Source organism: Tauraco erythrolophus, chromosome 17, assembly GCF_009769465.1.
Source record: "Tauraco erythrolophus isolate bTauEry1 chromosome 17, bTauEry1.pri, whole genome shotgun sequence".
NCBI lineage: Eukaryota > Metazoa > Chordata > Aves > Musophagiformes > Musophagidae > Tauraco > Tauraco erythrolophus.
The window spans coordinates 9,402,294-9,428,178 of record NC_141481.1 but is presented as its reverse complement, the minus strand read 5'-3'; the positions used below and the strand labels follow the sequence as shown (position 1 = coordinate 9,428,178).

At 53.6% G+C, this 25,885-nt stretch overlaps 2 protein-coding genes across 3 annotated transcripts in view; both read left to right on the top strand.

Moving 5' to 3' along the window:
* The first annotated feature begins 1,612 nt into the window (after window positions 1-1,612).
* LOC104384471 (lysosomal alpha-glucosidase-like) lies at window positions 1,613-12,041 on the top strand. 2 transcript variants are annotated; one of them, XM_086622163.1, is made up of 20 exons: window positions 1,613-1,635; window positions 2,757-3,294; window positions 3,503-3,648; window positions 4,587-4,752; window positions 5,258-5,354; window positions 6,389-6,508; window positions 6,766-6,884; window positions 6,954-7,085; window positions 7,856-7,966; window positions 8,783-8,896; window positions 9,072-9,156; window positions 9,512-9,629; window positions 9,996-10,129; window positions 10,251-10,402; window positions 10,540-10,688; window positions 10,779-10,920; window positions 11,121-11,219; window positions 11,346-11,510; window positions 11,591-11,737; window positions 11,979-12,041. In XM_086622163.1, exons 1-20 carry the CDS (start codon window positions 1,613-1,615, stop codon window positions 12,039-12,041), a joined length of 2,820 nt encoding a protein of 939 aa, XP_086478289.1. The 2 variants fall into 2 exon arrangements, with proteins under 2 accessions (XP_086478289.1, XP_086478288.1); XM_086622162.1 differs by lacking the exon at window positions 1,613-1,635 and adding an exon at window positions 1,649-1,746.
* Window positions 12,042-12,861: 820 nt separating this feature from the next.
* The window catches only part of INTS1 (integrator complex subunit 1), a 38,587-nt gene continuing 25,563 nt past the window's right edge, over window positions 12,862-25,885 (top strand). Inside the window, exons 1-23 of the mRNA XM_086622566.1 lie at window positions 12,862-12,919; window positions 13,036-13,326; window positions 13,908-14,104; window positions 14,335-14,472; window positions 15,200-15,359; window positions 15,720-15,825; window positions 16,115-16,301; window positions 16,440-16,585; window positions 16,892-17,033; window positions 17,379-17,555; window positions 17,823-17,931; window positions 18,509-18,629; window positions 19,297-19,374; window positions 19,900-20,057; window positions 21,203-21,299; window positions 21,727-21,818; window positions 22,142-22,202; window positions 22,574-22,771; window positions 23,020-23,149; window positions 23,336-23,515; window positions 23,607-23,756; window positions 24,335-24,514; window positions 24,700-24,804. Of these exons, the coding sequence (XP_086478692.1) occupies window positions 12,862-12,919; window positions 13,036-13,326; window positions 13,908-14,104; window positions 14,335-14,472; window positions 15,200-15,359; window positions 15,720-15,825; window positions 16,115-16,301; window positions 16,440-16,585; window positions 16,892-17,033; window positions 17,379-17,555; window positions 17,823-17,931; window positions 18,509-18,629; window positions 19,297-19,374; window positions 19,900-20,057; window positions 21,203-21,299; window positions 21,727-21,818; window positions 22,142-22,202; window positions 22,574-22,771; window positions 23,020-23,149; window positions 23,336-23,515; window positions 23,607-23,756; window positions 24,335-24,514; window positions 24,700-24,804 (3,261 nt within the window). The remainder of the gene's footprint in view (window positions 12,920-13,035; window positions 13,327-13,907; window positions 14,105-14,334; window positions 14,473-15,199; window positions 15,360-15,719; window positions 15,826-16,114; window positions 16,302-16,439; window positions 16,586-16,891; window positions 17,034-17,378; window positions 17,556-17,822; window positions 17,932-18,508; window positions 18,630-19,296; window positions 19,375-19,899; window positions 20,058-21,202; window positions 21,300-21,726; window positions 21,819-22,141; window positions 22,203-22,573; window positions 22,772-23,019; window positions 23,150-23,335; window positions 23,516-23,606; window positions 23,757-24,334; window positions 24,515-24,699; window positions 24,805-25,885) is intronic.

Genomic DNA, 25,885 nt, shown 5'->3' with positions numbered 1-25,885 from the left:
CTTCTTGGAGCAGATCTAAGGGCCAGAGTTGAGGCTTTGAGAAAGATAACTGTCTTTCACAGCTCCCTTTGCACAACACGAGCTGCAGAACATGGGGAGCCCCACGTCTGACACAGCCCCACGGGTTCGTGCAGCCGGAGCGAGCCCTGGCTGAGGCGGGGTTCAGGCGGACGCACCTCCCTGCTGTTAAGAAACCCTTATTTTTATTGGAACTGAGCTAATGAGGTTGGGTAAAGCTCGCAGACGATGGCATGAAGCTGCCGGCCGGTGTGACTGCAACAGCGTTGCCCTTCAGGTCTCCCAGATTTTCAGACTCTGGTTGAAAATCTGCCCTGGGCGCCGGGACGGGGTGAGCTCTGGGTTGGCGGGCAGATTTCAGCCACCCCTGTGGTCCTCACTGATGCCTCTGAGGTTTGTCTCCAGATCTTCTTTATGTCCTGGGGGGGTTCTGGTGGCTCAGAGATCCAAGACAAGCAAGGAGAAGGGTGCTGGTGGTGGGAGCCTTGGGGCCACCAATGTCCCCAGCATGGCCACCTGCCCCTGTGCCCTCTCCAGGTTGTAATAACCAGGAGTGGCTGGAGCTGTCCTGCGTCATCCAAGGCTTCTCCCTGAGTCAAACACAAGATGGTGGTCCCCAAAGGCAGGAGGGATGTGCTGGCTGCATCCTGGGTGGGGGTTTCACCCTCTATGGTGACAGCTCCATGTGCAGAACTCACCAGAATTGAGGTATTTTCCCCTGTCTTTGCAACAACACGGGTTTGACAGATCACATATGGCATGAGAGGTGTCATGTCACCCGAAATTCTGTTTCTGGGCGAATCGTCCTGTTCATAACAGCTCTTACTTTTATTTTCTTTCCCTGGGGAAAGTAACTCTGCTCCAAAGGTCTGTTGTCTTTTGCTGCTGACCTTTAGACTGCAGTGGCCTTCGGTAGTAAACAACGAGCAGCTCTTCAGTCCCCTGAGAGTGGGAAAGCCCAGGCAGGGAGCGTGCAATTATATACACTCGTTAGCCAGATGAATGGGAGTGCATAGGAAAAGGACCTCTGGTGAAAACCTGGATGGAAAAAGGGCTTTGTTTTGGGAAGCATGGGGTTTTGTGGGTTTAACCCACCCACTGCGTGCTCAAAACACATCTGGCATCACAATTCCCTGAAGCCACGGTGCAGGAGTCAGCACAGGCACCTCTTCCACACTGCTTTAGGTAAAGTGCTCTCACCCTGAAAGAAGGGTAGAAGAATTAATATTCTGGGTTTTGAGACTCTGTGTGAATCCAGATTGGAGCAAATCTAAAAATCGCTAATCTCCCTTACCCTCCGCCTCGGGGCTTTCGAACAGCATTGAGTGTGGATACGTATATTAAAAAAAAAAATAAGCAAAAAAAAAAAGCAAACAAACAACAAAGAACACGAACCAGAGGAGCGAGCTGCCGAGAAACCTCCGGAGAGGAGAGTGTGGAGGCGCTGCTACTAGAGAGGAGCGGTAGGAGCCGCGCGGCTTGTAGGGTTTTTACGGTGGAGCAGGCAGAGCTGCAGCGGCTGGCAGCGCTGCCCGCCTCCTGCCCGCTCCCTGCCTGCTGCGCGCCGCCTGCCCGCCGCCTGCCCGCAGCCACAATGTCAAGAGGAGACACGTGTATGTAAGCGCCTGGCATGGCCGGAGCGGGGCCCAGGCAGGCCGGGCAGGGGGGTCCCGGGGCGCGCTGCCTCCCCGTGCCGGGCTGGGGACCCCCCGGCTGCAGGCGCTGGCTGCGTCCCGTCCGTCCCTTCCCTGAATGCCACCGCTGCAGCGTGGCATCGCGAGGCGGCCTGGCATGAGCATGGTTGCATGGGCTGGTGGCGTGTGGAGGGCCCGGGGCTTCGCATGCCGGGTGCGACGGTACTCGCCGGCCGCGGCGGATGGGTGCTGCCGCCCCCGGTGCCACCCACGCGTGGGGAAGCGACGGGCACGGGGCAGGTGCTGTCGCTCTGGGGTGGCTTCGGAGGCAGGCCCCGGCAGGTTGAGCCATTTTGGTGCCGGAGCCTGAGGAGGGCTGACGGGGAATAAAATCTGCTTTTCGGGGAGAGCCGCTGTTTTGCTGAGCTTCTGCAGATTGCAGGGTGGAGGTGAGCAGGGTCTGAGTGCCTACGGCACGGGAGAAGAAAGTTGTGTCTCTTATTTAAGGTACTGGGATCTCCTAAGCATGGGGCTTCCCTTCACTTACAGCCTGGGAGATGTTTGCCTGAGAGGTTGCTAGAATCAGATTTTATCATTGGGAGGCAAAAACTGATGGCGTATTTCCTGCCATCCCTCACCCAGCCCTCCCCAAGGCTAAAACCTCTAACTTGGGGCTTTGGGCATGGGCAGAGGATGCTCCGCACCTCAGAGCCGCAGCTACCAGCACCAAGGCTCTGCTCTGACAGGCAGAGGGAGCTTGGTTTTGCTTGCAGCTTCCAGAAACACTGCAGCCCATAAATTCAGACCTGGGAAAAACTCCTTCAGGGATGGCGCTTTGTCCCTTGGGGCTGAAGGATAGTCATAAGGCATTGTCTCCCCACATTCCAGCATGATGAGGGCCTCCCAGCCCTGGCAAAGTCAGCCTTTGCCAAGTTTGCTGTGTGCATCTAAGCCGAGGACGTAGACATGACGGTGCAGGATACAGAGGCGGGCAGGCTATGCCTGAACCAGGGGCATTAGGAAGAGGGAAGTAGTCCTCGAGGCTCGGGCAAGCTCTTCCCTTCCCAGTCCTTCACATTTACCTCCATCTCCCCCTTGCTCCAGTGCCAGGACGATGAAGTCGTACCAGAAGCTGACGACGGCGGTGCCGCATCCAGCAGCATGCAGGGTGGAGGAGGAAGGGGCCACCTCAACAGCCGCCAGCCATGGGAAGCTGGCTCCATGGTGGGTGGGCAGCGGGCTGCTGGTGGCTGCTGTACTGCTAAGTGCCATCACCGTCTGGGTGCTGCGGCAAGTGTCAGGGGGCTGGCCTGGACCCACACTGCCCCCCAAATGTCTTCTGGTACCTGAAAGCCACCGCTTTGACTGCTACCCAGAGCGGCATGTGGTGGTGACCCAGGAGCTCTGCGAAAGCCGGGGGTGCTGCTTCATTGAGAGTCCCCCACCAGTGACAGGCAAGCAGGGGGTGCCCTGGTGCTTCTACCCCCCTGACTTCCCCAGCTACACCCTCGAGAGCCTCAACCAGACAGCGCTGGGCATGGTGGGGCTGCTGGTGCGAAGGGAGAAGGCCTATTACCCCCAGGACATCGAGATGCTGAGGCTGGACGTGGAGTTTGAGACAGACACGCGGCTGCACATAAAGGTGAGCTCCCTGCTGGCTGCCCTCCTCAGCTCATGACCGCGTTCCTGCACCCCTGTACCCTCCATCCCATAGGTGGCCGTACCCTGCTAAGACCGAGTCTGGAAGCTACTCTGCTCCAGGCATGGCCGTATGTGGCCTCAATGAGCATCTCCAACCCTTTGCCCTCTTGCTCTGGTGGTTTTCAAAGCGCATTTTCTCCCTTTTGCAGATAACAGATGCAGCCAACCCGCGGTACGAGGTTCCCCTCGAGGTTCCCCGGGCGATGAAGAAAGCAGAAAACCCCATCTACAGCCTGGACTTCTCCCGGGACCCCTTTGGAGTGCTGCTGCGACGCAGAGCAACAGGGACAGTGCTGTAAGAACCCACCTCCTCCGCACCCCACAGTGGGTGGGGGAAAGCTCACCCCACCCTCGGCAGGCTCCAGCACATTTCCCAGAGGTTTTTGCTTAGGGAAAACCACATTGTGGGATTTCCAGACGATAATTACTTTTCGTCTTCATCTTTCCAGTAGTGCTTACGTGGAATGGGGCAGCATGTGGCTTCCTGGCACCATGGGCTGGCCATGCCACTGGCAGGGCTGGGTGGGATGAGGACCTCTCCAAAAACCTCCCAGTGTCCTAATTCCTGGTCATTGTGCAGGTCCCCAGCATGTCAACAATAAGGGACCTGGTGACTTGCAGAAAGGGCCACCAAAGTGTTGTGACTTCTCCTATTTCACCCTGCTTTGGGGTTTCCCTGGCTGTCCAAGCTATAGGGACACCCACAGCTCCAGGCTTTTTGTGGAAAAGGACTGTGGGTGGCTTTGCTGCACTGCTCTCGGTTACCTCCATGGCTTTGCCCACACTATGCCGTTGGTGAGCACCAACGGCTGGTTGATGTATGGTCAGGGTGTTTTGAGATCCCATCCTTTCCTCCTCCTTCCCATTTGCTGTTGGCTGTGGTCCATACTTTACTTGGGAGCTGCTTATCAGTGACGACAGGCTGAGAAACCCCACCACCACATCGCCTCGGTGGTTAATAATAACCTGGGTGGAAACATTTGATGTCAAAGGCAAGGCTGCACCGTGCTGGGTCAGGCTGGGTCAGGCTCAGGCTGTGCCTTGCGTCCAGCCAGACCCGAATTTGCCACCTGGACCAAGGTGTTGGGGCTGGATGCAGGGTGGGACATACGCTACTGTGCTGGCCCTTGGGATGCTTTGAAAGGGAAGACATCAATTGTTGGTGGGCAAATGGATCCAGATGGATCCCAGCATCCCCTCTAGACTCTGTCTCCCTTGGTATCACCCTGCCAGGCTCAACACTACCGTGGCCCCCTTGATCTTCGCTGACCAGTTTCTCCAGATAGCCACATCACTCCCATCCAGATTCCTCTACGGGCTTGGGGAGCACCGTGACACCCTCCTGCACAGCCTGGACTGGAACACCCTCACGCTGTGGGCACGCGACGTCTCTCCCACGGTACCATCTCCCCCTCCCCACAGGGGTGCAGGGAGGGGAAGGACGGGGCTACCGATCTGCAGTACATTGTACAAACCCTGGGAAAACATCGCAGAGGGGTGGGTGGCGGCACTGGGAGAGGCAGGGGGTGGTCAATGCTGCTGGGCAGATATGCGCCAGGGAGGATTTCAGAGCAATTGCAAAACGCTTTTGGCACTCCAAGGGCCTCGGGTGTTTTCCGCTCCACCCTGCTGCTCGTGCAACAGGTTGTGGCGAGGCAGGAGGTTTCCCCCTCACCCAGCCCAACTTGGTAGCAGCTCCTGAGCTGCGAGGAAGAAGCAGCCTGGCATGGCCTTCAGCACCAGCTCCGAAACCATCCTCGTCTCTCGCCTTGTCCTCCATGGGGGTGACAGATGCCTGGTTAGGTGGTGGCAGCAGATGGAACTTGGGGCCATTTATTTGCACCCAGTGATGTGGGGTGCTCCCACGTGGAGTTGCTCTCTTACCCGGCACCTCCTTTTTGCAGGAATCATTCAACCTTTACGGCGCTCACCCCTTCTACCTGCTGATGGAGGAGGGCGGAGATGCTCATGGAGTTTTCCTCCTCAACAGCAATGCCATGGGTAGGTGTCCCAGAGGACCCTGGCTGGCTTGTCCCTGGAGGATGACCCAGCAGGTGGGGACAAACGGGAGCTGCCAGAGCGGTTGGTTTGGGAACTTGGGGCGAGAGGAAGCCGTAAAAGGGAAAGATGTGGTTTGATGGCTCCGTTACTGAGTGTAGCCATCTGTTTCCTGGCCATGGTGAGGCTCTTTAGCAACTGCCGAGCAGTTTAACCACACGCCCAGCTGCCGAGTTGCTGTCGGAAAAGCAAGTCCCTCGCGTGGTTCTATGCCCATTCCCCCTCTGCCCGAAACTGCCTTGCCCCCGGGCCCATCGGTGTGGCACGGCTGGGGCGCAGCCGGGGATGCCGTCTGCCACCCGCGCTCTTCCCAGCTGCACTCCGCTGCCGGCTGTGGCCGTGGGATCCACCCGTGTGTGCCAGCTGATAACGCAGCGGCTCCCGAGGGCTGCTGCTGTGTCAGGGGTGGCACCGGAGACCACCTGTCCCTCCCAGCAGCCACCACTCACAGCCAGCTGGGATGATGCTGTGCACGGCGGGGCTCTCGTAGCTCCAGCTGCGCTTGGCTTTATTGCAGCGATGCTCCCGAGGAGGAGCTCGTGGGAGGTGCAACCACCTGAGCTAAGGTTCGAGGGCTTGTTCATGTGAAAAGCCCTTCCCAGGAAAGCCCTTGCTCCTGTGTGGTCACTCATACAAGTAGCTCTCAACTCATTTAGGAGGGGACGTGGAGGAAAGCCCTGCATGTGCTTGGTCTTTAAGTGGAAGCCAGGAGAACAGTGCAGCTTTGGGCTTAAAGAGCAAATTTTTAAGGTGATGAGCTTTCTTCCCATGTTAACCACCGATCTCCCCGGCTGTGATGATTTAAGCCTCCAGCCACCTGTTTAGCATCTGCTGAGCACAAGGCAGGGATTTCTTTCTCCATTCCTCTGCCAGAGGCTGAGTGTTGCCTGTGGCGCTGTCTGGTCCCTGCTGTGGGGGTCAGGGTCTGGGGGTTGCTCCCGGTTCTCACTTTTTCTCTTCCCTCCACCCCTGCAAAGAGGTGGCCCTGCAGCCTGCTCCGGGCCTGACCTGGAGAACCATCGGGGGGGTGCTGGATTTTTACATCTTCCTGGGGCCTGATCCCAACATGGTCATCCAGCAGTACCAGCAGGTGATAGGTAAGTGCCTGCACCCCGATGTTGCTGTGTGCGGGTACCTTCCCCACACCTCTGTCCATGTCTCACCTCGGCTTCACCACCGTCCCCAGTTCTCCCAGTTGGGGAGTGGTCAGTGGTCCCAGCCATCCCAACCCCAGCCCTCCCAGCACATCAGAGGTCAGAAGTCACCTCTTTTCCCCCTTCTTTCCTCCTGTCCTTTTTCGGATGCTGCTGTCATCTTGGGACGCCCTATCCATGCTCCCACTTTCCCGCTGCAGGTTTCCCAGCCATGCCACCCCTGTGGGCACTCGGCTTCCACCTCTGCCGCTGGGGCTACGGATCCAGCAACGAGACTTGGCAGACTGTGAGAGCCATGAGGAACTACCAGATCCCCCAGGTAACCCCCCAAACCCGTGGAGGGGGGCGTCTGGACTCTGTCACCGGTCCCTGAACCTCTGTCCCGCAGGATGCACAGTGGAATGACATCGATTACATGGACGGGTACCGGGACTTCACCTTCGATCCCCAGAAGTTTGCCTCCCTCCCCTCGTTGGTGGAAGATCTCCACAAACACGGGCAGCGCTACGTTATGATCTTGGTACTCCCCTTCCTCTCCCCCTGTGCTGTCTTTGCTGCCGGGCTGGGATGCAAGGCAGAGGCGTAAGGGATGCTTGTTGTCCCCGCCGATCTTCCCTGGCCCCAGGGATTTTTATCTGAGGTCGGTCCCCAGTGCTGGGCAGGCAGCTGTAAACTGCCACTGGAAATTCCCCTAACGCAGGGACCGTGGAGACACGGGCCAGATTCTTGTGCTGTGTTCCTGTCTGCTGTGGGTGGCCCTGTCCTCCGTGGGTGAAGGAATGGAGGAACTGTGGGTCAGGCTGTTTAACTCGTGGGTGCTTGGCTCGGCTGTCCCCACATCTCCACGAGTGCTGGGATCTTGTGACCCGGCTGTGATCTGACTTCTTTCCTCTGCGAGGAGAGTGGGTGCAGGTTCTGCTTGCTGGAGGCAGTGGGGACCAGATGATCCTGGGGAAGGAAAGGTTGAGTTCTCTCCCCATTGAACTCCCCGTTGTAGCCCAGGCCTGGCTGTGACCCGACGTTTCTTGCATAAGTGCAAGATTTCTTATATTTGTCCCCCCCTCCCCAAAACACCCTAACGGGTCCTGGGGACTTGCAGAAGTGGCATTTTAGAAAACATGCCTGGAAGTGTTGAAGCAAGTTTCTGTTCCCCTTGGGGAAAACAGCCGCTCTATGTGGGCTCTGCCTGACCCCGTCCGGGTTGTCATCTTCTCTGAATCACACCAGCCTGGCAGGGGGAAGGGGCTATGGTCTGTCAGGAAAGGCACTAACTCTCTGCTCCATCCCCAGGATCCTGGCATCAGCAGCACCAACCCTCACGGCTCCTACTGGCCTTTCGATGAAGGCTTGAGACGGGGCTTGTTCCTAAACACCACCCAAGGGCAGCCGCTCATCGGGCAGGTGAGGAGTTCTGGGGGGAAATCCCAGCCCCGCAGCATTGTGCAATAGCAGGGTTGGGATTTCATCCCTCATGCTGGAGGGAAAGCCAAGGAACCTCTCTGGCATGATTGCCAGAGCCTGGTTCAGCCCTCAGCCTTGTGTGTCACCTCCCGGCATCTCCGCTGGCCCCAGGAGCCAGCCCCTGCCCGGGTGGAGACACCCGTGGAAGTCACATGAGCTTAACGGGGTCAGCAGTGCCGTTAGAGGCCGGTCATCTGATTTCTCTCCCTTCCCGTTTCTGGGGTGAGAGGAGGTTGTCTGCGATGGACACATGCTTCAAGATCTGCTCCGCAGAGGTTCCCTCCAAGTTTCTCCCTCTTTCCCAGCCATTTGCTCCCACCAGCTCTCCCTCACCATCTACAAGGAGGGAACTTTTAACATAGCCTGAAAACACGGTGAAAAATTAATTGGCCAAAATTCCTAAAGTGAGGCAACGTGTGGAGAAATCCTGATGTGCCCTGGCCTGGGTGGTGTCAGGGCTTGTGCAAGCGCAGGCAGAGCAGCTGCCCCGTAAGCCACTGGCCCTGCACCCCTCGCCCGGCTGCGGGGTTGTCCCCAGCACCCCGAGGCTCCTGGGTACCACAGAAGCAGGAGGGATGCTGCGTGTGCAGCATCCGACACCCGAAGCAGTCAGCCCAGGGTTATCTTCTGGTTTATTGTCTGTTTCAACCCCCCCATCTTTTGGCATGCTCACAGCCCCCTGGCACCCTGTGCGCCACAGCAGCCCCCTGGGAGCTGTCTGCCCTCTGAACCCGCGGTTTTGTGATCTCCCCACAGGTCTGGCCTGGCTTCACTGCCTTTGCAGACTTCTCCAACCCCGACACGCACCAGTGGTGGCTGGAGAACCTGCAGCGCTTCCATGCTCATGTGCCTTTCGATGGCATCTGGATTGTAAGTCCCTCCCTGCCCTCCAGTCACTCCTTGCCAGCGACTTGTCTCGCGCCTGGTGCACGTCTCTTGCCCGTCCCGGCAGGATTGTCTGTCCCTCAAATGCAGCTTTTCCAGGTCTGTCCACTAATCCCCAAAACCTCCCCTTTGAAAACGCTCCACAATTTTCTCTCCTTAGGACATGAATGAGCCATCCAACTTCATGGATGGGTCTGAAGATGGCTGCCCACCGGGAGAGCTTGACAGCCCACCATACACCCCAGGTGAGGAGGGAGATGAAATACAATGGGCTGGTAGGTACCCTGTGCTTTGGGATCATTGGCCGCTGAGTGCTGTGGGAGAAAACCATTTTTAAGAGACATTGTGTCTCCGTTTTACACCCTGGACGTCTCCACCCCTACTCATGCGTGCTGGTGTGCACGCCCAAGCCGTGCACGCTTGTCGGGGCCACGTTGGGGTGCAGGGTGGGACCATCCGCCTGAGCTTTCGGCACTGGGTTGGCGGTGACGGCTGGCTCCTGTGTGCGGGAGGGCTGGCCCAGAGCCGGCAAACGTGGCGGGGGTCCGCTTCCCCTGCACTTCCCGACCGCGTGCTGACGGGGGCTCTCCCTCCTGGCAGCCGTGCTGGGCGATTCCCTCTCTGCAAAGACGGTGTGTGCCTCGGCGAAGCAGAAAGCCTCGGTGCACTACAACCTCCACAACCTCTACGGGCTGATGGAAGCCAAAGCTACGGCGAGGTACTCGAGCATCCCGCTTCCCGCCAGCCTGGGGATGGGATAGGATGGGACAAAATCCTGCTGCTCAGGGCTGGGTAGGAAAAGGACAGGGACCTGAGTGCCCGACCCAAAGGGGAGATGCTCTGGCTGCTCACAGCCTCTGGAATGGGAATAACCCAGCAGAGGAGAGGAGCCAGCGCTGCTCCGGGAGGGATGGGTGGATGAGGCCAGTCCTGGCACTAAGCCCTCCCGGTACTGCTCGGGCTGACCCTCTGGGACTGCAGGGCTGTGGTGGGGCCAGATGTCTCCCTCCACTTTTGAGGGATAAGGCAACTCCTGGTGGGCTACTCTCACCTCCTGCCCCCGGCTCTCCCCGTTGTGTTCCAGCGCCTTGATCCAGATCCGAGGGAAGCGCCCCTTCATCATCTCCCGCTCCACCTTCCCCAGCCAGGGCCGGTACTCGGGGCACTGGCTGGGTGACAACCGGAGCCAGTGGAAGGACATGTATTACTCCATCCCAGGTGGGCGGCACAGGCTGCATGCAGACCCCCTGTATGAGCACCCCCAGCTCCATTGAGCTTTCTCCTTGCATGGAGACATCTCCAAAACTCCCTGCGTCCTCCTGATGGTCGCTGCCCACAGGGCTGTTGAGCTTCAGCCTCTTCGGCATCCCGCTGGTCGGGGCGGACATCTGCGGCTTCTCCGGCAGCACCTCGGAGGAGCTGTGCACCCGCTGGATGCAGCTCGGCGCCTTCTACCCCTTTGCCCGCAACCACAATACCCAGAACGAGAAGGTCGAGGGCATCGTGCCCGGTGGGAGGCATCCCAGGGGTGGGGTGCGGGATGCGGGATGATGGACGCGGGATGCAGGAGGGCAATGGGGATGGCTGGCAGGGATGGGGCAGCTGCTGACTCCCCACATCTCATCCAGGCCCAGGACCCAACAGTGTTCAGCCCTGCGGCGAGGACGGCCATGAAGGACGTGCTGCTGACCCGCTACTCCCTCCTGCCCTTCCTCTACACCCTGTTCCACCGTGCCCACGTGCAAGGGGACACCGTTGCCCGGCCCTTGTTCTTTGAGTGAGAGCATCCCTCCTGGGAGCTGGGGAGACACTTAGGCTGGATCATGGAGAAGCAGCTGATCTGAGCAGCATCTCCATCCCGCTGCAGGTTCCCCCAGGATGTGGCCACCTTGGGGCTGGACAAGCAGTTCCTGTGGGGCCGGAGTCTGCTGGTGACGCCGGTGCTGGAGCCTGGGGTGGACTCAGTCACAGGCTACGTCCCCCGAGGCGTATGGTACGACTTCTACAAGGTGAGGGGCACCGCAGCACTCGGCCGGGGGTCGGATGGTCCCTGCTTGACCATCTCGGGGCTGTGGGTGGGAAGCCATGGCTGAGCCCAGCAAGCCCCGACGGGAGAAGGGGTGGGGATGGCTGCTCCCCAGACCTATGCCCAAGCCCACCGCTGTGCCCTTGGCCCCCTCACACTCGTCGTCTCTCACCACCTGCCCAGGGCTTCTCGGTGAACAGCAGCGGGGAGATGCTGAAGATGTCAGCTCCCCTGGAGCACCTCAACCTGCATGTCCGGGAGGGTGCCATCCTGCCCACCCAGGTGAGCAGCCACCCATCACCTCTCCAGGGGCTGTCTACAGCATGTGCGTTCCCACCAGCACCTCAGCTCCCAGACCCCCATCCCGGCTGCTCACAGCCCTACAGCAGCCATGTCTTTAAATCCCAGAAACCGGGGACCACCAGCGAGGTGACTCGAGGGAACCCCCTGCGCCTCATTGTAGCCTTGTCCTCGAGTGCCACTGCCTGGGGTGACCTCTTCTGGGACGATGGCGAGAGCCTGGACACCTTTGAGCAGGGCAGCTACTCTTACCTGGTGTTCAACGTCACGCAGGTGGAACGTGGTGGGGAGGGCAGGGATGGGGAGTCCCCTGGCACCTGGCCACCTTGAGCTCATGCCACCCCCTCCTGCAGAACGTCTTCACCTCCACTGTCCTTCACGCCAGCACTGAGGCCACCGAGGTTACCATTGACACACTGAGCATCTTTGGGGTGCGGGAGCCACCCAGCAAGGTCCTCCTCAACGGCCAGGAGAAGCCATTCTCCTACCTGGATAACCAAGTATGGCTGCATCTCGGGGTGCCCTGACCTGGGGGTCCCCGTCCTGAGGGTATCCATCCTTCCTCCTCCAGCCCTTGTCACAGGGTTGGTGGCCAAGGAAGTGGGTGAGGACTCTGAGGTGGCTCTCCTGCCATGTCAGGGTTCAAAGGGAGCAGAGCTCAGTCAAGCTGGGTGGGGAAAAGGATGCTCCATGTCCCCCTGACTGAGGCTGTACCCCAAAATGTCTCCTCTCCTCCTGCAGGTTCTCACCGTGAGCAACCTGGGCCTCAGCCTCAGCCAGGGCTTCTCCCTGCAGTGGCTGTGAGCGAGGGGCCATGGGGTCACCCCCACCTCGCCAAGACCACCCATCTGGGAGACACTTGATGCTCCAGCCCTCGAAGCCAGGATGCCACCACGGAGGAAGTGGTGGGGACTGTCACCTGCCACCATGCAGCCCCTCTGCACATGGCCGGGGATGGGGGACACGGGGTCGGGTGGGTGCTGCGGGTCGAGGCGTGGGTGGCCGCGGTCCCTGCTGCAATAAAGGCACGTGGAGAGCTTGTCTGGGAGCGTGACGTGGGGACGGGGGTGGTGGCAGGGGGGAGCGGTGGGGGATCGCCCGTTGCTGCAGGACCCCCCTCTTTTAGCCCCTGATTTCGGTTCTCCCGATTCCAGCTCCCCAGTCTCAGCCGCTCAATTTCAGCCCCAATTCCAGCTCCGCATTCCAGACCGCCGATTCCAGCCCCTATCCCGGCCCCTCGAACCCCTCTCTGATCCCAGACCCCCCCGACCCAGCGCCACCAGACAGCCCCCCAGCCTCAGGCTCCCCCTCACCACTCCCAGCCCCTCTCCGGCCTCAGCCTCCCCTAAACGCCGCCCCACGACCGCAGCCCCCGCCCCGACCCCCGTCCCCCATCTCCCCGCTCCCGCCCGCCGGGGGCGCGTCGCTGCCTCCTGCGCCGCGCCCTCCCGCCGCCAGGAGGCGCTGTGCCGCGGGGCGAGGCGCAGCGGGAGGTGCCGCCCCGACGGCGGGAGCACGCGCGCTTCGCTTCCGCCGCGGGGGCGCGGCGCGGCGGAGGATTTCCGCTTCCGGGCGGCGGCGGTAGGTGACCGTCGGTCGGCGGGAGTCCGTGCTCAGCGGCGCCATGAACCGGCCGAAGGCGGCGGCCGTGCGGCGGCCCAGCGCCGTGCCGAAGCCCTCCGGTGAGTCCTGGCGGGCTGCCGCCGCCTCGTCCGGGGCGGGGGTCCGGGTCCGGGCGGGCGGGGGGCTGCGGTCGCCTCGGGCCGGTGCTGTCACGTCTCCCGCCCGTACCTTGCAGCGCACCCGCCGCCGGGAGACTTCATCGCGCTGGGCTCCAAGGGGCAGAGCGGCGAGGGTAAAGCCGCCGTCGCGCTGCTGAAGCCCGCGCCGCCCGGGCTGCCCTCCGAGCGCAAGCGGGACGCGGCCGCCGCCTTGGCGGGCCCGGCGGGGCTGCCCGGCCTGACCAAGCGCCCTAAGCTCTCCTCGACGCCTCCCCTCAGCGCCCTGGGACGCCTGGCGGAGGCCGCCGTGGCGGAGAAGCGAGCCATTTCACCCTCCATCAAGGAGCCGTCTGTCATCCCCATCGAAGGTGAGACCTCGCTGCGCTTCTGCCGCGGTGGACGCTAATCCGAGCAAGGATGCGAGCTTCCCTTTAGCTTTCCCTAGAGCTCTTTCCCAGGAGCCTTTCTCAGAGCCCCTGTGCTGTCCTTAAGTGTTTCCTGTGCTGGATACAGGGCTGGAGCCACAGTTTTGTGTCCTGTCCTGTTGGCGCTGGGTTGTGTTCATCCTGTCTGATAGTTGTTGGATAGCAGCATCTGAAAGGCTCCCTGAGGAAATCTTTGAGTCTGGATCATGGTATTTTAGTCATATATTTCGTTATCAGACTCTGGATCTGAGTGCTGATTGCTTTTTGAAGTGTCATTCCGTTTTCTGGTGTCAGATACATTTGCAGAGGAGTATTTTAGCACGGACCAACCGAAAAATAATCAAGGGGTATTGTCAGGTGTGAAACAGGACTTGTAATAGCAATTGGGTAGGGAAAAGCTATTGCAGGGGCCAAGGGTGAGCTGGTCCCTGCTTTGCTTTCCTGGTGACTGGCCCTGTCGGCATCTTGGGGTGGGTCATTTTGCGTGAGCGTAAATACTGATGCCCATGTGTTGGCGATTGCAGTTGTCCCCACGGCGCTGCTGGATGAAATTGAGGCAGCAGAGGCAGAAGGCAACGATGACCGTATTGAGGGGGTGCTGTGTGGAGCCGTCAAGCAGCTGAAGATGAACAGAGCCAAACCTGATACCACCCTCTACCTGAGCCTCATGTACCTGGCAAAAATCAAACCAAACATATTTGCCACTGAAGGGGTTATCGAGGTGAGGGCTGCGCTACGTCAGGACTCTTGGGCTTACTGACGTGTCTTGCTGCCAACTTGCAAACATAGTTGCAGTTTCTCTCAGGCCAGAGCATGATCTGTATGTCTTTATAAATACCATACCTCTATGGCAAGCTACTGCAATTTGTATTTCTTTTTCTAAAGCTTTTCTGTATGCTTTCTTGCTAGATGACTTGATTATTATTTTATTTTTTGTGGATAATATTCCAGGCACTGTGCAGCCTACTCCGAAGAGATGCCTCCATCAATTTCAAAGCCAAAGGGAATAGCCTTGTGTCTGTCTTGGCCTGCAACCTTCTCATGGCAGCTTATGAAGAGGATGAGAACTGGCCGGAGATCTTTGTCAAGGTTGTTGAACCAAGGGTGCTTCCGCTGGAGTGGGACAGTGGTGGGCAGACTGGGTAAAAAGGGACAGGGTTGGGAAATGTGCATGTATTGGGGTAGGTTAGAGCAGAGGGAAGGGGATATCCAGTGGTCTGTTGCCCAGCATGGGGAATGTGGCTGGAGGAGGCAGAAATTGGAGACTGGGCCCATGCTGTGTTGATGTAAAAGAAAACCAGAGTCCTTTTTTTCCCTTTTTTAAAGGACAATCACTGCTGGTTGTTGAAATGCTGTGGCTTCTTTTGCCTTTTGTGAACTTATCTCTGCTCTTGTCTGAGATGCCTTTGACAATCTGTATTGATATAAGTGTCTCAGAGACTTCTTACTTTCTAGTTTGTCTGTAGGCATTAAAACAGATCATTAATTAAAAAAGGCTAAGCTTTTAAAAGACCAGCTTCTATATTTTGGTGGTAGAAGTTGTAAAATCTTTGCTGAAGCTTAATTAGCTTTTCTGCTTGAGTGGGTCAGGGCCCAGTAGAGCCTGGGATGTGATGGTTTGTTTTTTTTTGCCTTTGTGTGACTTGCCTGCAGTCATCTAGTCTGTTTTTCTTCCATGGAGTGGTTACACTAGTTTCCTACTTTGCAGCTGTGTATTGAAAATAAATAAAAACTGGGGAAACTCACAAATACTCCTTTGATTAACCAGTTAAAAAAAAAAAAAAGTCTTAAGGGTGGTTTGTGTTCCGTTCTGCAGGTTTACATTGAGGACTCCCTTGGGGAGCGCATCTGGGTGGACAGCCCTCACTGCAAGACATTCGTGGATAACATCCAAACAGCTTTTAACACAAAGATGCCTCCTAAGAGCATGCTATTGCATGGGGAAGTTGGACGTAGTGGAGGGGACCTTAGCGCTGGTAAGATGTTTGGGAAGTGGGAACAAAGGGGTAGGGAGAGGAGGGAGCCTGGTGAGCTTATTGACTGTTGAGAATAGTTTGTTATGGGATGGAGTCACATCGACCAGGCTTTGAGCTCCAAACATTGCTTTTTGTCTCTTTGGGGTTCTTTCATTTCTAGGGGATGTTTGAGGGCAGGCAGTGAAAGAGGCTTGGAGAATGCACTGGTATGTGATACAGTGTGAAGAAGTGACTAGTTGTGGCCTCCTTCAGCGTTGCTGAAGGGGATCCTTGGAAGAAGCTGAACACGAGAGTGTGAGTGCGTGATCTCTAGAAAGAAGAGTTGTGTCATGAAGCATGCTATGTGCTGGTCTCTCTTAGGGAGTAGCCCACACCCTTCCATGACAGAGGAGGAAGATAGCCAGAGTGAGCTGCTGATCGCAGAGGAGAAAATGAGCCCGGAGCAGGAGGGCCAGCTCATGCCCAGGTACAGTACCTCTTCTCCTGACATAGCCAGGTGGCAGATATGTCTGTGCTTACCCATTCTTGCAATTCTGCAGCAGGGAGCTCCCTCCCACCACTAGCTGTCCTGTGGCACTTGCTAGAGGATGTTGAGCATCAGATACAACTGGTTCCAGGACAAAAGAGTAGATTTTCTTGTTTGTTTGTTAGTAACGTGTAGCATGAGCTGGAAAGGATGGTGATCTCTGGACACAGCAAAGTGTGACCAAGCTGGCTTGTGTGGAAGTGAATAACATGTAGTTTGTGTGGCCCAGGTATGAGGACCTTGCAGAGAGTGTGGAGGAATATGTCTTAGACATGCTGCGGGACCAACTCAACCGACGCCAGCCAATGGACAATGTCTCCAGGAACCTCCTTCGACTGCTGACGGCAACCTGTGGCTACAAAGAGGTGCGGCAGATGGCTGTGCAGAGGCTGGAGATGTGGCTTCAGAATCCAAAGGTAAGGATAAAAGCCGTTGAAGCACAGCTCTTCTGGGCCTGGGCAAGAATCCAGCCAGGAGGACCGCATGCTGTGTGCCGGTTACGTTTCCGATCTGTGATGGCAGGTGGCTGTAGCCTTTCTGTTCTTCCTCTGCAGTTGACCAAGCCAGCTCAGGACTTGCTGATGTCAGTCTGTATGAACTGCAACACCCACAGCTCAGAGGACATGGAAGTTATCTCCAACTTGATCAAAATTCGCCTCAAGCCAAAAGTCCTTCTCAACCACTACATGCTGTGTATCAGGTGAGTGAGTGACTGGGTCTGTGACGGGAAGAGAAAGCACTCTGGAAGATGTGCCCAGGGCCTCGACGGTCTCAGCATCTCTGCGTAGTGGTTTTAAATATCAGCTTGGACCATGGGATGTTCTGTGTAGCATTTAAATGAATTTCATTGTCCTGGGAGTCTTTCAGTAGTCGTTTGACATAGCTGGGCGTGTGTGCAGCTCTATTCTCTTCACTTCTGTGTGTTAAATACTTCAAAGGGAAATCAAAACAGTGGGCCTAGCTGCAGTGAAACCTCAGCTCTGATACCTCTGGTCTTCCCTTGCAGGGAGCTGCTGAACGCGCACAGGGATAACCTGGGCACCACAATTAAGTTTGTGATTTTCAATGAACTATCAAACGCAAGAAATCCCAACAACATGCAGATCCTGTATACCGTGCTTCAGCATAGCTCAGAGCAAGCTCCAAAGGTAGGTGTGGTGCCGCTTGTGACCGACGGTGATCCCAGACCCCTGCCTGAGAGATTTAGCTGAACTGATACTCAAATGAAGTCTTTCCACAGACGACTGTGATCTGCATCATACTGTTTTGAAATTACACTGTTGTACTTGTGAGGAATAAATGTGCATGGGTGTTTTCTAACTCCCGCATTCTGGGTGACCAACCTTGTGCTAATGAAGTTTCATGAGAAACACATAGCTCCCTGGGGGTCTGAAGGACAGGCATACCACCAGCCTTGTTTCCTTGTGTCTTTTCGTTTTGTGGATGAAAATGCATTACAATGCACTGAAAGTTTTCTGTCTTTATGGCCCCAGTACCTAGCAATGGTGTTCCAGGATCTTTTGACTACTAAGGACGATTACCTGCGGGCTTCACGGGCTCTGCTGCGAGAGATCATCAAACAGACGAAACATGAGATCAACTTCCAGGCCTTCTGCCTGGGTCTTATGCAGGAGCGGAAGGAGGCCCAGTATGCAGAAATGGAATTCAAGGTACCACCTTTTTGACCCAAGTCCTGCTGGATGTTCCAGTGGTGGTGTACTGGGCTCTTCTATATCTGCTTTTCTGGCCGATCTTTCTTTTGCTCTTTGTTATGTGACTGAGTCAGTATTTGTGTGTCTTATCTCATAGCAGTGCTCCCATATCCCATTTCCAAACATCAATGATAGTCATTTTTGATGATGAAACACTTTTCCAGAGGGCAGCTTTGGATATTGCCAATTCAACTCACTTTTTGTTTGTTTATTTTTTTGTTTAAGGAGCGGTTTGTCATCCACATAACTGATCTGCTGGCTGTCTCCATGATGCTTGGTATCACAGCCCAGGTGAAGGAGGCTGGAATTGCTTGGGACAAAGGAGAGAAAAAAAGTAAGCAGAACAACGTACGTTCCATCTGAAGATGGGCAGCTTGGTAGATATTTCCCCTTGAGGTTGGGGGAACATTGCAGCTAGACTTAAGAAGTGAAAGCCCCCGTTCTCAATAGAGGCGTGGGAGTCCTTGCTATCATCCTGAGAGTGATGGAGTTGGGAGATGTGGCGTTTGCATGGTTGTCTTCTTCTTGTATCTGTGGAAGCAGTGGTTGAGAGGCTGGGGAAAGGGAACTGTGTATGGAGGGGCCTCAAGCCCAGAGGGGACAACTGTAAGGATTAGCACGTACCTAATGCTGAGAAGACAGGCCTTTGGGGTGGCACTGAATGTCATCTTCTCACAGGGCTAATTCATCTGTGCTACATCTCAGGGTTTTGTTACAGTGCAGGTCAGAAGGCAAAGCATGTGTGCTGTCAGTGCTGGGATGCTCGAGGCTGTCCGATATACCTCTCCCTGCTTTACTGTTGATGCTTCAGAGCCCTGGTTACTATTTGCTCTGGAAATGGCTACCTGCTCCTCCTTGGCTCCCAATGTCGCTCCAATATGTGTGTTGTTTGTAACCTGGCTGTTTTACAGACCTGGAAGTGCTACGCTCTTTCCAGAACCAGATTGCTGCTATCCAACGAGATGCTGTCTGGTGGCTTCACACGGTCGTTCCATCTATCAGCAAGCTGGCTCCAAAGGATTATGTGCACTGGTAAGAGAGTCAGCTTGGCAATCTGCTGTGTGTAACCGGCCCCTTTCCCAACAGTGTATGACATATTGTGAAAATCCATGCATATGCCAGGATTTGGTCAGGTTTCTCTCCCCTTGTCAGACAGAGAGCAGAAACGGTGTTCTAGCAGGGTTCAGGCTGGGACTGTCCCTTACAGGAATTCCTGCAGATGCATCCTCTTACCAGAAGTATATTATAATGGAAAGTATTTCTGATTAGTATTAGTTGGGTCCACCCAATAGGGAGTTTCCAGTTACCTGACCACGCATCATCTCTGTGGACCTCTTGTTGTTCTTTTGTCTGACATTCTTTTTCAGGCTGTACAGTTGAGGGCTCCATAGATAGTGGTGTCTTCTCTGCCTGTTTCTGGTTGTATCCTGGGGTCTGGCTCAAGTCATTACTGAGGCAGGTAAAGGCAGAATTAATAGTATCTGAGCCGTGTTCACTGGGAGTGTAAACGCCCAATGCCCGTACTGTGTAGTCCACTCTGTTGTGATCTGAGTTGTTACTTCTGCTGGACTGGCTTATCTGAGGGGGCTCCTTCACGTGTAGGATGGGAAGCATTAGCAGGAGCTTGGGGAGACCGAACTGTTGAATGTGTTCTTGAGCCTCCCACAGATGATGTTTACTGTTCTCTTCATCTTTACAGCCTCCACAAGGTGCTCTTCACAGAACAGCCAGAAACCTACTACAAATGGGACAACTGGCCCCCTGAGAGTGACCGCAAGTGAGTGCATGCCCCACCCATAGCTGGGTACAGGCGTAGAGCTGCTGTAGCTGGAGGCAGAGGAATTGGTGTTTTCTGGTGTTCCTTATATAGCTCTGTGTTGGAAAGGCTTGGAACTGTGCTTAGATTTTCTTCATGTGTTACATCGCCTTAAAATTGAGAGGTGTTGCTCCGTTCTCCATCTGTTCCACTTCCTCCTTCATTCCTGTGCCAAGCTGCTCTGTTTCTTGATGCTGTAACTGTAAGAAGGGCAGCCCTGCACTGTGTGATTTTTTTTACTAGGGTAATCTTGGAGAGCTCAGACTTAAGCAGGCTAAAGCGCAGAGATACAAGGCAAGGTGAGCAATATTCCTTAAAACAATTTGTTTTAGGTAGCTGCATTTGGAGCTGGAGACCAGGGAAGGAGTTGTAAACTAATCCGTGACTTATCTCCTGCTCAGATGAGCTTTAGGGTTTGTGAAGGGTTTCAGGAACCCTCGTGTTACTGTCAAAAGAAGTGTGATTGAAGTCTCATGTCTCACGCAGCTTCTTCCTTCGCCTCTGCTCCGAGGTGCCCATCCTTGAAGACACACTGATGCGGATCCTTGTGATCGGTTTGTCACGGGACCTTCCGCTTGGCCCTGCAGATGCCATGGAGCTTGCTGATCACCTGGTGAAGCGGGCTGCGGCTGTGCAAGCAGATGGTAAGACTGCACAGAGCTCCAGCCAGCAAGTGGTTACTTCTATCTACATGTTCTTTTATTGCCATCCAGGGCTAGACAGCTCCTACCACACACCAAAGAGCCTTTGCATCACTTAAAGCATGTTTTAGTCGTCATGGCCAAACATTTGGCTCAAACTCAGACACTTAGTGCTGTTGCTTTCTCACTAGAGAAGGTTCTTATTTTCTTCTCCTGTTACTGATTTTCTATCATGGAGTGTTTGGTAAATTATTGGTTGCGTTGGAGGATGAAGGACTGTGAATAACCACCCAAGTTTTGAGTTATCATTTTAAAATTCGATTTAGTCCTTTATACATGCTGTAGAATGAATGGAAGTTTTTAGGCCATGCAAAAATGAAAGGTCTGGAAGTTAATTAATCCATGTGTTGTGTGCTCCTCTCAATTCCATTATTCAAACACTGTTACAGAACAGCAGTTACAAAAGCAGCCTTACCTCTTACCCCTTTTATGAATTGATTCAGCATTTGTCTGGATTCCTGCATCCTTGGAGAGTATGTCCATTCAGTTGAGCTATATGTGTTTGTGTCAGAGTTTTATTTTAAAACATCTTATGTGCTCGTAGTGCTTACTGGTTAATAGCAAAATCTAATCCAGATCTGGTCAGCGAAAGTGGAATGAGCAAGACTGCATATCCCGTGAAAATGTGTCCAGCCTCTCAGTATAGCGTTTTAAGTGCTGCACAATTTGAAGACTCAAAGTTAAGTTACAGTGAGTCTGAAAACTTACAACAAAGTTAAAATGCATTTTTACTTCCTCTGAGCCTTAGAAGTTCTGAGCAGATTCACTGCTTACCTGAAGGAGTGTATCTGAATTCTGGAAAAGATACAGATATCATGTTGGATGCATTTGGGAAAAAACCTGCCCTTAAGAATTTAAACCAAATTGCAGCTGAAAAGCTCGATATCCTTATATATTGACTTGTAGTTTTTTAAAGTGTTGTGCTTTTTAAGTAGTGTTGGTTTTTTTGGTCCTGTAATATCATGAGAACAAACCCACAATAACATAGTAGCTTGAAGTAAAATTTTTGTTATACTGTGGTGCTTTTCTGGACGGACTTTCAGCCAGGTAGACAGGTCAATAACTTGCTTAGTCTTCTCCTCCTCCAGATGTCGAGGTCCTGAGGGTAGAAAGAATCCAGCTGATCGATGCGGTCTTAAATCTGTGCACTTACCACCACCCGGAGAATATCCAGCTACCTCCAGGGTAAGGCTTATCACGTAGGCAATCTTGATGTGATGTAGCTCATTTTCACCTTGTGACTAATAATCCTACCTCACAGATTTTAAGATGCCTTTCCCTGTTACAGTTTGTAATAACAAAATCCTGAGGAAACCTTTTCAATATCATGTTGAGGTGGGAATTTCTCTAGGGCAATTAAGACCTGAGTCAGGGAATGAACTTTCCTCTGCAAGCAGTCTGGTCTTTCTGCTCTAGAAATTTTCAGCTGGACCCTACTGTCCCTCCTTAGAGGCTGCTTTGTTTTTTGTTTGTGTTGCTTTTAAAAAAAAAAAAAAAGAAAAAGTACCACTCAGCTGGTGTGAATCTGAACAGTGCATGATTAAGGAGAAAAGCAGTCTTGAGGTGGCCTTAAGTAACCAAATCCATTTGTATCTGTTAATGACTTTTGCAGGTACCAGCCTCCAAATCTAGCTATTTCTACCCTCTACTGGAAAGCCTGGCCTCTCCTGCTTGTAGTGGCTGCATTCAATCCCGAAAACATCGGTGAGTGTGGACGTTTCTCAGGATGCTAGTTCTGCTGCAAAAATCGGCCTAGGTGCTCTCTGCTGAAGTTTGGTTGCCAGTGTTCAAGGCATGTGCTGAGTTGGTGAGATAGCTGCAGTTAACTAACTACGAATTCCTGTGTGTGCAGAAATACACAGTGTGGGGGCTTGGATGACACAGGACTGGAATCACGATGTCTGTGCTCTAAGAGTGATGAGCTGTTCTGAAGTCAGTGTGTGTCTCCCCACCTCGAAGTGTGTTAGAATATATATAGACACCCTCACTTTTTTTCCTGTATCCCTGACTGCCCTTTTCTGCTGCAGGTCTGGCTGCATGGGAGGAGTACCCGTCTCTAAAGATGCTCATGGAAATGGTCATGACCAAGTTAGTATGCTTAAATCCCTACATCAATCAAATAGGCCACAGAAAACACGTTTTTCTGAATGAAGTTTGTGCCAGCTGGCTCCTTCCTTTCCAGTGGGACTGGTGTAAAATAAGCTGGCTGACAGCAACGCTGCGGTTTGAGTGGGAAAGGTGCCTTCCCCCAACAGAAGTAGTATAAGCAAAGGAATAAAGCTGAGAAAAAGGGAGGGATGTGGTGTGTCTTGCTGGAAAGGTCTCTGTCTCCCTGGCCCTGCTGCCTTGTTTTTATTATGTTGCCTAATGAAGCTGAGGTCCTGGGGACTTTCCAACTGTGGTTCATGAGTTTTGAATAGGCCAAGATAACCTTTTTCTTTTTTAACTTATTTTCTCAGTAATTATTCCTATCCTCAATGTACTTTGACGGATGAGGAGACACGCACAGAGATGATTAATCGTGAACTTCAAATCTCCCAGAGAGAAAAACAGGAGATTCTTGCATTCGAGGGTCATCTGGCTGCTGCATCCACAAAACAAACAATTACAGAGAGCAGCAGCCTCTTGCTGTCCCAGCTGACAAGTCTGGATCCTCAGTAAGTAGCCTTCTGCAATCTGGTGCTGTAATGAAATCCCAGTTAATGCTAGTCCAGAAACCCTACTGCTCATAGCCTGGTTGATGTGGCCAAGAAAAGCCCTGAGATTTGGTAGCCCATGGGATGTGTCATATTTGGTCCTTGTCCTTCTGTTGCCACCTGCATGCGGCCCTCATGCACTACTGATCCTCAGCAACACCAGGGTGAAAGTATGTCTGCCTGTGGATAACTTCTTGTTTCCCTGGCAGGGGCCCCCCACGCAGACCTCCACCACATGTCCTGGAGCAGGTGAAGAGCCTGAACCAGTCGCTTCGCTTAGGCCACCTCCTGTGTCGCAGTCGTCATCCTGACTTTCTTCTCAACATCATTCAAAGACAGGTGGGCTCCCTCAATGGCTTGGCTATATTGGGATTTGATCCCTCATCTCTGAAACTTGAGCAGACTGAGGGGCAAAGGAAGCTAAGTAAGATGCAGGGGAAGGTGGTTTACTGCTCAGGAATTAAATGATCAGTGTGCTGCATCTATGTTCTGCTGATCTTGCATTGTCATTCTCCTGCTTCCTAGGCCTCATCGCAGTCGATGCCATGGCTGGCGGATCTGGTTCAGTCCAGTGAGGGCTCCTTGGATGTCCTGCCTGTGCAGTGTCTTTGTGAGTTCCTGCTTCATGATGCTGCTGATGAGTCGACCTCAGGTGAAGAAGAGGAGGAGGGTGAGAGTAAGGAGCAGCGTGCCAAGAAACGCCAGGTGAGTAGTCTCCCAGGGATCGGTTCTGCTGTCTACTTTCTGTGCATCCCGAATCTGATTTCATTGGAAAGGCTAACTTCTTGGTCCACAGAGACAACAGAAGCAAAGGCAGTTGCTTGGACGGTTGCAAGACTTGCTCTTGGGTCCCAAAGCAGATGAACAGACAACCTGCGAGGTGCTTGACTACTTTCTACGACGCCTCAGTTCCTCCCAGGTGGCCTCACGAGTCTTGGCCATGAAGGTGAGCAAAATGAAAATCTTCTTGACTAGGGTTTGTCAGAAGTTGAGGGCAGAGTCCTAGATTCTCATGAGTCCAGAGCCAGCGCAGCAAAATTGTTTCATGTCATCCTTCTTCAGTAGCTTGTCTCAATCTCTAAACCCCATCAAATGCACTTCTACTCCCTGCTGCTCCGGAGCCGCCTTTATTCAACAGCCAAGTAGTACGTTCCTTAAGATAGAGCTGGATTTTGCTGTTTCCTGTGAAGTTCAGGTGTAGACTCAGCAGATCATGTGCTCTGTGGAGTAATTGGCAGCAGCTGTTGTCTGTGGGGGATGTAGATGAGTGAATGTCTGGTACTCTAGAGCATAGTCAAGGCAATAAAAATTGCAGAAAGCTCACAAAAATTATGCCTACAGAAGACTGAAACTTCCTGCAGAGTACCTGTCAGGCAAACACATTATATGAGATGTGGAGCCTGTTGTGTGCTGCATTTGGATCATTCCATGATGTTCAAAGCTTGTTTCTGTTATATTCACTCGTTTGAACTAGTGGTCCAGCTGTGGCGTCAAACACAACAGCTGTGTGTGTGACTTGTGCAGGGCCTGTCCTTGGTGCTGTCAGAAGGGGGACTGCGTGATGGAGAGGAGAAAGATCACCCCATGGAAGAAGACTCGGGCGATTCTGAACTGCTGCAGGGATATCAGTGGCTGCTGAGGGACCTCCCGAGGCTGCCACTGTTTGACAGTGTTAGAGCAACAACAGCTCTTGCCTTGCAACAGGTAGGTCTTAGTAGCTGGAAGGAGTAAGTGATCAGCTTGTTCTTGTGCTCATGCTAAAACAAACCTGAGCAAACTGTGTGTGGGCACGATACTGACATGTTTATATGCCCGCAGAAGAATTTTTCCTATGCTGGTGCTTGTTTTCATTAAATTCTGATTTCTAATGAGAGGAATTCTCATTCTAGGCCATCCACATGGAGACAGATCCTCAGACCATCAGTGCTTACCTGGTGTACCTCTCCCAGCATGCCCCAGTGGAGGAGCAGGGACAGCATAATGACCTCGCTCTGGTGAGAGGCCAGGTCGCTAGGCCAGAGGGTTTGCAGGGGGGAGACCTGGCATATCCTGGGACTGTGGTAGGCATGTGACATGCTGCACCAGCAGGATGAGTGTTTTGGGAGCATGTGAATCTGATAACTGTGTTGGTGTTTCTGCGTGTGTGTTGGAAGGCAACCTGTGTCTTTGGTTTCGTATCATGAAATGATATTGGAGCAATAACTTCCAGTCCAGCAGCCCGTCTCAGATGGTACGTGGAATGCAAGAGCGAACAGTGGTTTGAAAGAAATCCCACCACCTGGTAGTGTTTCACAAGTAAGCAGGTGCTAAACCTGCAGTCACATGTAACTGGGGAGAGAATGGGAAGTCAGGAACCTTAGTGGTGGGATATGCGCTCTCCTATAATCAAAACTTGATTTCTAATTATTTTTCTTTTTTAAGAAGAGAGTTTTTTTGTTTGGTTTTTTTTTTTTGAACAATGATTTTTTTCATTGTTCTATCTCTGGGTGTGTTTTTTCATTGCTTTTAAGTCCATTGAACTACATCCTTCGTAACAGTCTTTTGGAGATCGATGCTTGGATCTAGAGGCTCATGTGCTCTTTCTAACTCCATAGATTTCTTTAGATACATGGAGAAAGTTAAATAATAAGAGTCAGTAATCTGTTTCTTCAGAGGAAGCAGGTTTTTACTAGGTAAATGGTCACTTTGTAATGGAATGCATCAGAGTGCAGCTGTGCTACAACTGGGGACACTGTAGGGTATCACGAGATGTGTGCAAAGCGCTGGCGTTTTCCTTGTTGTGATGGTTCTACTTTTGACTCTGCACGTTGATCTCCAGAGTGGTGTTAGCTGGGCTGATGATGGAAACTGGAGAATGTGATGCGATGAAGCAGGAGGACCTGGCTGTGTTGTTCAGTTGTCCTGGTTTCAGCTGGGATAGAGTTAGTTTTCTTCTTAGTAGCTAGAGTAGTGCTGTGTTTGGGATTTAGTATGGGATTTGATCTGAGAAGAATGTTGATGACATACTGATGTTTTTAGTTGTTGCTAAGGAAATCAAGGACTTTCCAGCTTCCCATGTTTTGCCGGTGTGCAGAT